The sequence below is a fragment of the Rhamphochromis longiceps genome, linkage group LG12 (assembly GCF_057381845.1).
Source record: "Rhamphochromis longiceps isolate RC_006_pf linkage group LG12, R_longiceps_female_GT1.1, whole genome shotgun sequence".
NCBI classification, from domain to species: domain Eukaryota; kingdom Metazoa; phylum Chordata; class Actinopteri; order Cichliformes; family Cichlidae; genus Rhamphochromis; species Rhamphochromis longiceps.
The window spans coordinates 12,572,899-12,585,729 of record NC_140568.1 but is presented as its reverse complement, the minus strand read 5'-3'; the positions used below and the strand labels follow the sequence as shown (position 1 = coordinate 12,585,729).

The window sequence follows — 12,831 nt, the reverse complement described above, 5'->3', positions numbered from 1 at the left end:
CAGCAACGTTGTCGGCGCAGCCGCTGTTACCCTTCCCCGGCAAAGCTACGCCTAGCGCCCAACAGTGGGAAAGCGATACTCACAGATGCAGGCAGAGGCGTACCCCTGCCCTACTGTGGATTTCACGCGTCGCCTCCCACGGTCGCTATTCTGTCCGTCGGGACTGGATCGCCGGGTTATGCTGGCCGATCGCCGAATGTCTCGTGGCGCCCCACAGTCAGGCCGGAGGTCCTTCTTTTCATATGCTGGCTTGCACACGTTTTGTTTCCAGCTCTTCACTTTTCGTGTGTCTCTCTTTCAGTCTTTGCGCTCACTATCTCCCTTAAGTCAGTTTGGCGGCTGATAGGCCACCTCGGGGAACGCCCCCACCTCACAGGTGCCTACAATTGTCCGCTTAATCCACAGTGGAATAAAAAAAAGCATATTGTTCAATCAACACTAAACACACACTATAAATATGGGGATAAAATCATGCAATAGGAATATCAATAAACAAACATGCAATATCACTATTACAATAAAATCATGCAAATAAAATCGACACTATGTACCAACACAGTCTGATCCAAAACAAAATATAAAAACACAATTTTCCACTGTGTGACAAGTATACACGCCACACTAAACGTCACAAATCTCCCACATCTAAAAACTCTCTCTCTCACTCGCTCGCTCTGTCTCGCTGCCATTACTGTCACTCCCAAAACTTTCCCCTCTTCCTAAACAACCAAATACCACATGTTGATTTTTTTTTTTAATTGGTTGACCAATCACCAATCACTTCAAATCCTGTCTCCCCCCCACCCTGGACCCCCACCAATTCGCATACCGCCAGAACAGGAGCACAGAGGATGCAGTCTCCATCGCACTGCACTCTGTCCTCTCACACCTGGACAACAACAACACCTACGCCAGAATGCTGTTTATAGACTTCAGTTCAGCATTCAATACAATCCACCCCTCACAACTCATCAGGAAACTGACAGACCTGGGCATCAGTTCCCTCATCTGCAAATGGTTAATGGACTTCCTGACCAACCGCCCCCAACACGTCCGGCTGGATAACCACTGCTCATCTACAATCACAATGAACACCGGTGTACCACAAGGCTGTGTGATGAGCCCTTTCCTCTACTCCCTCTTCACCCACGACTGCAGACCTGCCGATGGTTCCAACACCATCATTAAGTTTGCAGATGACACCACGGTGATTGGCCTCATCAGTGACAACGATGAGGCCGCCTACAGGGAGGAGGTGGATCGTCTGGCTGAGTGGTGGGACAGGAACAACCTGCTGCTTAACACCGAGAAGACCAAGGAGCTCATCGTGGACTACAGGAGGAATGCTGACCCACATCCACCCATCCACATTAAGGGGACGGCTGTGGAGCGTGTGAGCAGCTTCAAGTTCCTGGGAGTCCACATCTCCGAGGATCTCATCTGGACAACCAACTGCTCCAAGCTGGTCAAGAAGGCTCACCAGCGCCTCTTCTTCTTGTGGACTCTGAGGAAGAACCACCTGTCCTCAGACTTCTATCGCTGCACCATCCTGACCAACTGTATAACAGTTTGGTACAGGAACTGCTCTGCCTCAGACTGGAAGGCGTTGCAGAGGGTTGTGAAAACTGCCGGAGCACCACTTCCTGCCATAAAAGACATCTACAGGAAGCGGTGTCTGAAAAGGGCTGGGAAAATCATCAAAAACCCCAGTCACCCATCACAGGGACTCTTCACCCTCCTGCCCTCTGGGAGGCGCTACAGGAGCCTCCGGACTAAGACCACCAGGTACCGGAACAGCTTCTTCCCCACAGCTGTCAGACTCCTGAACTCTGCCTCCTGACATCTGACCCACGTTAACACATGGACTGGACATACACACACCCACAATGGACAACTGTACCCTCATACACACAATAATAACATGGACTGAACCACCACTCACACAGCTTTTATTTTCAAACACAACAAAGTGTAACAGCCAACATACTGGACACTGTTCTGCTGAACAACAAACAATTATATTGCCATCACTGTTATAATCTTACAATGAAACAAAGTCTCAGATTTAATTATTCTTAATTAGAATATTATTAATTATTAATTATTATTAATTATTCTGAAAATAAGTTGCAGTATCTCATTTAAACAACACATTTGTTTTTCATTCCAACACAGGAGCTGGAATGTTGTAATATTTTAAGGATGCTTGTTTCCAGTCCAGGCATTACTGCCTGAATGACTATCATGGATCGAGGTGATCCAAATGTAAGTGCAAAAGAAAGTCTTTAACTTCCCTTAAGTACAGTGGCAGTGGATGTGGGTTGGAGATGCAATGAGCTTGAACCTGCAGGCGACCATCTTCACTGACCACACCATCTGTGACGGAGGACTCATCTCTCCTGGTGTCCTGCAAGCAAACAATCATATTTTTTGGAACATGAACTTAATTGCTTTCTTAAAACATTTTTTCTGCATTTGGTATAAAACAGACTCCAATTTAGACAATCTCAGGCCCCCTCCCCAACGGAGAGGTGACATTGAATGTCCCAATTGTCAGTCTGGATAGCCCTGACCACCACCCAACACACAATAATGTCATGAAAGCATCATTTTAAAAAGGGCTATGCAAACATGGCCAATAACTTTTATTCTAATGATGTGTAAAATGATTTGGGCACAAAACAAATTTTGCTGTTAGAAAATTTGCAGACTATATACAGTGTAGACCCTCTAAACTAAGTTTGGGGGATGTGATCTTTCAAAGATTTCAGACCAAACTGTTGTTGTTTGTTTACTTACACAGCATGTCTTGTAGAAATAACTGGAGTCACCAGCAACAGCATAGTGCAGTCTTATCTCAAGTCTAATAACAGAAGACAGGAAAAGATCAGTGAAGAAACAACTTCCCCAAACCAAAGCACAAATAAAAAAATAAGTAAAACAGGCTGATCTAAAGTATGATTAAAGTTCAGCCTGATTAATATAAATGTTACTGACAGTTGCTAATATATTGGAAAACCAAAATACTTACTGATGTCTTTCTGTCCAACAACAGGAGTGCTGGTCCCGAGCCTCAAAGACAGTAAGAAGCAAGCAGAGGGAGAAAAAACAGAAAATTTTTTAGAAGCTGATTTGATCCTTAATGGCTGTGTAATCACTATAACTTACAACACAGAAGGTCCATGTAGACCCCATACAACCAAATTAGACTAACACATTGTTGGGGGAAAACTCTGTAAAAAACCCAGGAGAAATAAAGACACAATGAGACAAAGTTACTTTCTTTATCAAACGTGTACACGGGTGAGCTGCTAAGGACAACTCACACCATGCACAGTGGCTTGGTAATTTTTATAGGAAAGACAGTGAGAACAGGATAAGAAAATACAAAACAAATAAAATAAACAACTCCATATGTGGCGCTAGTCTCGTCAGCAGAGAGCTGGGAGAAGGCTGTGAGAGATAAAACAATCTAAAACAATATGTCCCAAAACAGTATGTCTTTGCTGAGAAAGTCTAAAAAGATAATTCTAAACTAATCTAACCATAGACAAAAGGGCATGCTTGCACATTTAAAAGAAGGTAAAGAAACATAGAAACATTTTTCCTGTAACATTCCCTCCTGTTTTAACTTGTTTTAAATGTATACAACAATTGTCTGTGAAGGTTATTTATTAAGTATCTTAAACAATTTTTTAATTTTTCAAAATGTCAGCATAGCAGAAATGGCAGTCATTTGGTCTAAAGAATAAAACAAAAGAAAATAATACAAAGAAAAACATAGTAAATGAAATAACAAGTGGAATAAACAAGAAAAAATAATAAAACTAAAACTACAAAAAATAAAGGATATATTTTAAAACGAAAACTTACAAAAAATAAAAGGGTGAAAAGTAAAGTGAAAACTGTATATTTAAAAATGATGAAAACCTAATATGTAAAATGAAAACTTCAAAAAATACAAGGATGGAAACCTTATATTTAAAATGAAAAACTTTGTTTAAAACTCAAGACTTCAAAAAATTAAAAGCATGAAAACTTGCATAACCTACTAATGTTTTAATCAGTGCATGATCACTTGACAAGTCATTTTTAATCACCACGTCATTTATTAGCAGCTAGTACAAGTTCTCCTCTAACAGAATTGCAACGGGATGTTGTTCTTCTTCAGGCACGGCAACATAAGCAGTCATTGTAGTTGTTATCATCTGTGAAATCATTACTCTTAGGCATGGCAACACACACAACACTAATATGAGCAGTGCTATCATGATGATACCTAGAAGGAAAAATGGCTTTGCTACAGCAGCCAGCCATGAACCGCTGAACAGCCAGTCCAGCCAGCTTTGTGCTGTAGCTGCTCCAGGTGTGTGTTCAGTGACATATTTTTGCAGAGCGGTCAAATTCTGCAAAGCTTCATAAATGTCTCCTCCAGTTTCGTATCCATCAGGGATAAAAGTGCAACATGTTTCCCCGATCAGCTTGCAAACTCCTCCTTGTGATGCTGTTAGCAGGTCTAGTGTCAGTCTGTTCTGCAGCACCATCGTTCTGATGGCCTGCTGTTCTCCTGCTAAGGCGGTTCCCAGGGTCTTAGTTAAGTTGATGTGTCGTAGCAGAGCATATCGGTTGATTTCCACGTGATCCCGCACCTCGGCAACTCCAATGCCGGGGATCAAGCTCTGTAAGAATTTCACTCCTCCTCCCCAGATGCGAAACTCTCCCGGCACTCCAGTGTCCACGGTAATGCCGAAAGAATTGGGGGAGGCGGTGTCCACTTCACGTCTCTGCCGGCTGCTTGGGTGATGTGCAACACTTTGCATGAAGAAAACGTGATCTGATAATTCCACCAGGGCGCACAGACCTCCCCAACCTTCAGGGAGTGACAGATAAGCCTTGTTGCCACATAGGAAGTACCAGTCAGCCAAAACTCTGGTTCCTCTGCTGCTGGGTGCCGTCCGTGCACATCCTGTCTGGTACTGAGTCTTTGTTTGTAGTGGCATTCGGTAGCTGTAGTCGGAGCGACAGTTTAGGCCCATCAGCGTCGTGTTACTGGCACAGGTGGCGTTGATTGAACAGGCCATACACTTCCTCTCGTTCCTTGGTGGGCAGAAAGTGTATATGTGCTTACATAGGTGAGTAGGCAGCTCCCCCACTGCCCGCGATCCATTGTTCATCACACATACTGGCAGTTGTGATGCGTTCAGTTTGTTCAGTAGAATTACATCAGGCAGTGGGTCTGAGACTTGGGGCCAGGTCAGTAGGTAGGTCTGTCCAGAACAGTTCACATTTGTGAGTGACGATGACCTCCAGGTTGCTTTTGCTGGGATGCTGTAGTTGGCTTTGGACCAAAGAGTACCGTAGCCTGGATGTGTTGCCAGGCCCAACAGACACCAACTGCGATCTTCAGGTATGCTGTACGGCCACAGGCCAGACGTCTGTGAGGATAGGGGCATATGGGTACATGCATAGCAGTCAGTTTTGTTATTCAAATGAGCTGTAGTGTTCATAAACTGCCACCAGAAGTTAGTGGCGTAGCCATGGGGAAACTTGGTGTACTTTCCTTTGTCATACAGTGTCTGCCTTTTCTCCATATAGCGTGACTTGTTGTCCCTCATGGAAGCAAAGGTGAAGAGCCCGGCCATGGTCAGGGCCGCTGCAGTTGATAAGAGCCACCACCTCATGACGACGGAACACACCCTCCTGTCGCGAGTAGACCCCCCGGCCAGGAAAGCTGACCCCTCCACCGGGCGAGATCACAACAAGTAGGCACGCCTGCCGTCAGCTGTGTTTAGATGGCTTCACTGACTCGCCTGCAGTGACTCTGATGGACCCAGGATGGTCGTTCCGCAATTTTGCAAGCGGTCGGTGTAGTGAGGAGGACTTGGTATGGCCCCTCCCACCTGGGTGTGCTCCAGTTTTTCCTTTGGAGCACCTTGATCAGAACCCAGTCACCGGGCTTTAGTCTGCAAGACACTGGAGAAACATCATCAGGTTGTTGATTATGTACAATGATCTCTTTGTTTTCTAACAGCTTAGACATCCATTCTGCTAATGTGTTTTCTCTGATTGCTTTGTCTATTGGTTGACTGGTAATAGGCAGTGGAAACGGCCTGCCATGAATGATTTCAAATGGAGTTAGTTTATGGGAGCCTTGTGTTAAGCGCATCCACATCTTCACTAAACCCAAACATTCAGGCCACGGCCTTCCTGTTTCTGCCATGCATTTCCTGAGCCTTTGTTTTATAGTGCCGTTAGTTCTCTCTACAAGGCCTGCGCTCTGAGGGTGATAAGCACAGTGGTGTTTTATGCTGAAACCGAGTGCTTCAGAGACTTTAGTGATGACATCATTTACAAAATGAGTGCCGTTGTCTGATCGTATCAAAGCTGGGATGCCATATGTGGGTATGAAGTGATTGCACAGGCACTTTGCTACTGAAATTGCATCTGCCTTTTTCACTGGATAGATTTCCGGCCACTTTGAGAACACGTCTATAACCACTAGGGCGTATTTTGACCCTTGACATTCGCTTAGTTCAATAAAATCCATATGAATTGTGTGAAAAGGATGAGGCGGAGTTGGAAAACGGCCTCTTCTTGGTCGCAGGTTACCCTGAGCATTATATTTTTGACACGTCATGCACGTTCTGACAAATTGTTTTGCTGAAGTTTCAAAATTTACAGTGTAGAAATGAGAGTTGACAATACAGGTCATTCCCCCCGATGACAAATGCGTACAGCCATGAGTCACTAATGCCGCCATCTTGTGGAGCGATTTTGGCAACACTGGCTTGCCATAACACGTCATTAAATCGTTTGTCAGAACTGCACCGTGTTTTAGCCATTTTGCCTGCTCTGCTGTGCTTGCTGCTTTCTGTTCACTTTGCAACACATCTAGTGGAATCTGATGTGTGTTTACTGCCATCAGTGTCATGTTTGTCTTTTGTGCCGCCAGTTTTGCGGCACTGTCAGCAAAATTGTTGCCTGTAGTAATAAAAGAGCTATCAGTTTTGTGTGCTGCACATTTACACAATGCGAGTTGTTGTGGTAAATTTATTACAGTCAGCAGTCGTTGTAAGAGGCTGCCATGCTGGACTGGTTTACCGGTTGATGTAATCATTCCTCTGTTTTGCCAGAGCTTTGCAAAATGATGCACAGCAGAGAAAACATACTGGCTGTCTGTATAAACGTTTATTTGTTTATCTTTGTGTATTTCACATGCACGAATAACAGCTATCAGCTCAGCGCTCTGTGCGGAATATGAAGAAGAAAGTGGTTTTGCTTCTATTATTCTACTGTCTGTGGTTACTGCGTAACCTACACAATTACGGCCTGTGTTGTCTTTAGAGGCCGATCCGTCCACAAAGACATCAGTAAAACCAGCTTGTGGCTCAGCATGGATGTCAGGGCGGGGTTTGGTGTCTTTGTCTAATTCTGCATGGCAGTTGTGCACATCTCCATCAGCTGGTGTGCTCACTAGAGTCCCAGGATTCAGTGTGCCACATTTTTCCAGTGTGATGTGAGACTGTGATAGTAAAATGCCTACATACGATAGCTGTCTGGCATGAGTCAGGTAAGAGAGATTGGCTTGCAGCAGTATAGATGTGACAGCATGCGGGACCTTCACAACTAATTTGTGCCCTAAGACAATGTCTGCTGACTTCTTTACTGCTTCTGTGGCCGCTGCACAGCTTTGGACGCAAGTCGGCAGGCCCGAAACTACAGCGTCTAACTTACACGGGTAGAATGCTAAAGGGCGCTGTTTGTCACCAAAAGCCTGTGTCAGAACTGCCTTCATGTAGCCGGCCCCCCCATCAACATGCAGCACGAAAGGCTTGTCATAATCAGGCAGGGCCAGGACTACATTTGTTTGTAAAGCCACCTTTAGGTTAGTAAATGCTGTGTCTGCCTCTACCGTCCACGTTATTGTGTCGCGCAAAGCGAGGTTTTTGCCATAAATCATGTCTTGGAGTGGCTGAACTGTTAGTGCATACTCTGGAATCCAAGCTCTACAGAAATTACACAAACCTAAAAAACTCATCATCTGTTGTTTTGTTTTAGGTTTGGGTGTGTTTTGCACTGCCAGCTTTCTGGTTCCCAGCAGTGTTTTGCCCTGGCCTGTGAGTGTGTGCCCGAGATATGTGACGTTATCACTCCACAGCTGCAGTTTGTGTTTTGAGACTTTGTGGCCCTGTTCAGCCAAATGCTGTAGCACAGCAAGTGTGTTGTCTTTGCACGCCTGCTGTGTGTGACCGGTTATTAAAATGTCATCTACATACAGCAAGTATTGACCTAGCTGTGGGAGCTTACAGCTAGACATTGACTTCTTCAGTGCTTCTGCATAGAGGGTTGGGCTATTCTGGAAACCCTGGGGCAAACGAGTGTATGTGTACCTCTGACCCTCAAAGGTGAAGCCAAACAATGGCTGTGAGTCTGGATGTAGTGGAACTGAGAAAAAAGCGTTTGAAAGGTCGATTACTGAGAACCACTGTTCTTTCGGTGTGACCTGATTTAAAATAGTGTGTGGATTAGCAACCACAGGTGGGATTTGTTCAGTCACTTCGTTTATAGCTCTCAGGTCATGTACTAGACGGTATGCACCCGTGATAGCTTTTTTAACAGGAAAGATAGGAGTGTTACAGGTGGCTGTCTTTGTTTTTATTAAAATTCCTGCCTTTTCCATGTCTGCTATCACTGGGCGAATGCCATGTCTAGCCTCAGTAGTGAGTGGGTATTGAGATATCAGTGGTCTGTGTTTTGAGAGAGGTTTTACTCTTACTTCATCTGCATTTTTTATAAGGCCTACATCAGCAGGGCCTGTAGACCAGAGAGTTTTAGGCAGCTGAGCTAGTGCTGCCTGATGTCATTCAGTTAATTGTGCATGTGTTTCAGCGGCATCGGCTAGGTGTACAGCGGGCCTGACTGCGACCAGCCAACCCAGTGTGTGTCGGAAACAACCCGTCCGGCGGCCTTGAAGCCAGCCTTCATGAGTGTCTTCCGTTTTTTCATAAGTGTCTGCTTCAACCCTGGCTAACACATTTCCTAAATCCTTCCAGTCTGAATGATAGTCATGCGCTACAGACACGTGTGGCTTAGGCATGCGGTTCAAAGCCTTCACGGCTGCTGATTGGATTACAGAACACACTGCATTTCCCGACTTTGTGACATACAGGTGTTGTAAAGTCAAACTCTGTTGTCCTAGCTTCCACACTTGCTGATCGTAAAGTGGGTCTGGGCCTGGAGTTTGTTTAAATCTCAACGTGTTGTGATAGTCAGTGGGTTTCTGGAAATATGATGTGGGGGGTGTATATTTGCGGGCCACATTGTGTAGCTTTGTGAGCTCGGGCAACTCAAGAGTCCAGTAATAATGTGGGACACCGTAGCCTTGAGAGAGACGCACGTTGCTGCTGTGTGCCGTGTTAATGCTATCTGGCTCTGGAGTGTTATCATTTAGCATGCATTCAGCAATCATGCCATTCTCTTCCGGTATCACGCCTATCTTGAGTTTTGTCAGAGCGTCTCTTCCTAGAAGGTTTACTGGGCATGACGGGTCATATATGCATTTAATGAAGCACCTGCGGCCACTTTCTGTATGTATTAGTTCTAAGGGGGCAGTTAGTTGTTGTACAGTGGTGAGGCCTGTGGCTGACTTCACAACTAATGTGTCTTTTGAGTACTGTAAGTTTTTAGGCGGCTGCCTTAGAACCGTTTTACATGCTCCGGTGTCACACAACATTTGGATTGGTTGCCCGTTCACATGAATTAGCAGCGTTGGTTTGTATTCTGACCCTAATAGCAATTGTTCTATGTTAAAAACTTCCCCTCCCTCATCAATGTTCATGTCTTGTGTGTTTTCTAGTCACATGTCATTGTTCTCCATAGATTCGCCACTGTTTTGCCTGTCATTGTTCCTCCTACTATTATGTGTCTGTGGCTTACTTCTGCACTCTCGTTCAAAGTGACCTCGTTTTCCACAGTTGAAACAGGCATTGTCTCTTTCATATCTGCTGTCTCTGTTTCTGTGTCTGCGGCCTTGCTGTCGATTACCTTGCTTCCCTTTCTGTCTCTGATAGCCTCCCGAAAATGCAAGGAAACCTGTCTCTGAATCTATGGTGAAGACGTCAGCCTTATTTTTCTGTTTGTGCACTTTTGTGGCGTGTTCAGCATGTAACAGGGCATCTGGCAGGTTGCCAGTGTTCATTGTGACCCAATGTTTCTCTACATGTGCTCTGATTGGTGGGAGCAGGCCATTTAGAAACGCATTTTTTAATTGCTGCTGGAATGGCGTTGCATCGCCATCGGCATAATCTAAACCTGAATGCTGCCTAAAAACTGGGCGCAGGCGGTCTAAAAAGTCTGATGCAGTTTCATTTTCTTTCTGTTTTACCTCTCCTATTTTATTGTAGTTTGGCTTGGGGGCCAGCTGTAGTTTCACACGTTCATAGAAATTATGTAGTTGGCCTTCTAATTCAGGGTCACCTGCACGCAGGGGTTGTGGTCCGTTGCCGACCACTAAAGAATCTAAAGGATTATTAATTGCCCCCCCAGTGAAAGAGCCTTTCACTGAGCCAAACTTCAAACCTAAAAGATCTTGAAGTACCTGGTACATTTCATGACCGTTTAAATACCACTGAGTCCTAATTGCTTCAACTGCTCTCTTCCATATGTCAAAACCGTCATGCAGGGGCGGGACATCTTTAAGAACATTTTTGCGATCCTCATGTGACCATGGTCTAAACACAAGAATTGTGGGGTGTGCGTCTTGATGCCCCATAGGTCCAATCGGCTGACCATATCTGGGGTTAGGTGAACTTATTAATGGAAATACTCCTGGGGGGCTTGGGGGGTCAGGCCATATTTCCCTGCCTACATGATCTTCCCCTATATCTGCTTCAGGTGCATGTGTTAATGACATTTTAGCTAAATCTGCCTGCACTGAACCGTAAGGGTTATTCACAACTGCATCTTTGTCTGTTTGCTTGGGAGTTGATGCAGAGGCAGTAACATAGGGGGGAGGGGCTGCAGCCGTTGCTTCAGGCATCTCACAGCTTTGCTTTTGTTTTTTATTCTGTCTCTTTTCTCTATTCTCAGCACGTCTCTGTTGCTCTTTTTTCCATGCATCTAGGAAAGTTAATTCATTTGTGCGTTTTCCTTTCTTTCTAAGATTTGTGGTTGCACTTATTTCCTTTAATAAGCTATCTTTGAGCTGTGTTAAAGCTGCGGGGCTGCACGTACCCTCCCACCCAGGACATGACGTCTTTTTAGGATTACGCCATCTCCTTGTGCTGATTTTTCCTGCACCTGGATATTTATTTTCTATCCATTGTTCGTCATTAATGAACTTTTGTGTATACTGCCCATTATTGGCAAGAGGTTTAGAGGTTTTATTCCCCATTTTTCAATTTTTATTATTTAGTGTATCTTACTTATGTATTTATTTAGTTATTTATTTTTATTTATTTATTTATACACTGGTAATACAGCTGCTATCCACCTTCGCTGGTATGAGGAATGAGAGTGGTTGGTCACGCCCTTCTACTTTCGGACTATTTCCAAAAGCGGTGTGAACTTTACGAGGCGGAACTCGACCGTTCTCCCAAGCCACCAGCACTTCAGCGAACAGCAGTGAAAGAAAAACACAGTAGGAGCGGCTCAGTCTCTTATTGGACCGTGAAAAGTCAGCTTGCTCCGTTAGTTACAACAATACACACATACATTCACATTCACACTTATTCGCGCGATCGGAACCCTTATAATAAGGGGAGCTGCCAGTCTTTCTGTAGACGAGCTACTTATTCCCTTGACCCAGCTGGGGGGAGCTACTCAGAGCTCCAAACCTAACCCACAAGAGTGGGGAGCTTCCAGTCGACGAGCTCCAAGCTACCAGCCGACGAGCTACTTTAAACCCACAGAAGTGGGGAGCTTCCAGTCGCGACGAGCTACTTTCGCTATTTTAAATTCCCTGAATTTAAAATACGATTTTACGCAAGATTGTGTCAGTGTGTCTGTATCTACCTGGTCAGTGTCGCCGGGTCTGGTCCACCTCGATCGGGCCCCACCACCGTGGGTCGCTTTCTAAGAACGTTGGCCAAGACTCGAATTTAACGCCCTTGGTCTTTGACCACACACCTAGTGTGTGGGCTGTCGACAGACGAGCAACGTGGACTGGTCACGGAGATGGGACACGATGGAGGCGCTCCGGCTCCGAAGGACCAAGAAATGTTGAGGGAAAACTCTGTAAAAAACCCAGGAGAAATAAAGACACAATGAGACAAAGTTACTTTCTTTATCAAACGTGTACACGGGTGAGCTGCTAAGGACAACTCACACCATGCACAGTGGCTTGGTAATTTTTATAGGAAAGACAGTGAGAACAGGATAAGAAAATACAAAACAAATAAAATAAACAACTCCATATGTGGCGCTAGTCTCGTCAGCAGAGAGCTGGGAGAAGGCTGTGAGAGATAAAACAATCTAAAACAATATGTCCCAAAACAGTATGTCTTTGCTGAGAAAGTCTAAAAAGATAATTCTAAACTAATCTAACCATAGACAAAAGGGCATGCTTGCACATTTAAAAGAAGGTAAAGAAACATAGAAACATTTTTCCTGTAACACACATATAGTATTAAAAACACCATCTACTACTGTGTCTGAATGTGTAGTATTGGCACTGTCAGTTTATGCCTGAAGAGATATGTGTTTAAGAAAAGACCACCTAATTTAAATATAATCATTACATGCTTGTTAAAAGTTAACTTCCAATATATAAAGTTTCTAATAAGCAAAATGACCAGATCTAACATATGGCAGGGTTTATATGTAAGTATAATG

General features: G+C 44.5%; 1 protein-coding gene across 1 annotated transcript; it reads right to left on the bottom strand.

The window, feature by feature from the left end:
• Positions 1 to 4,118: 4,118 nt before the first annotated feature.
• Positions 4,119 to 5,735, bottom strand: LOC146656993 (uncharacterized). The gene has a single exon (XM_085424782.1). It carries the CDS (start codon positions 5,679 to 5,681, stop codon positions 4,119 to 4,121), a length of 1,563 nt encoding a protein of 520 aa, XP_085280908.1. The 5' UTR covers positions 5,682 to 5,735.
• Between the last annotated feature and the right edge of the window lie 7,096 nt (positions 5,736 to 12,831).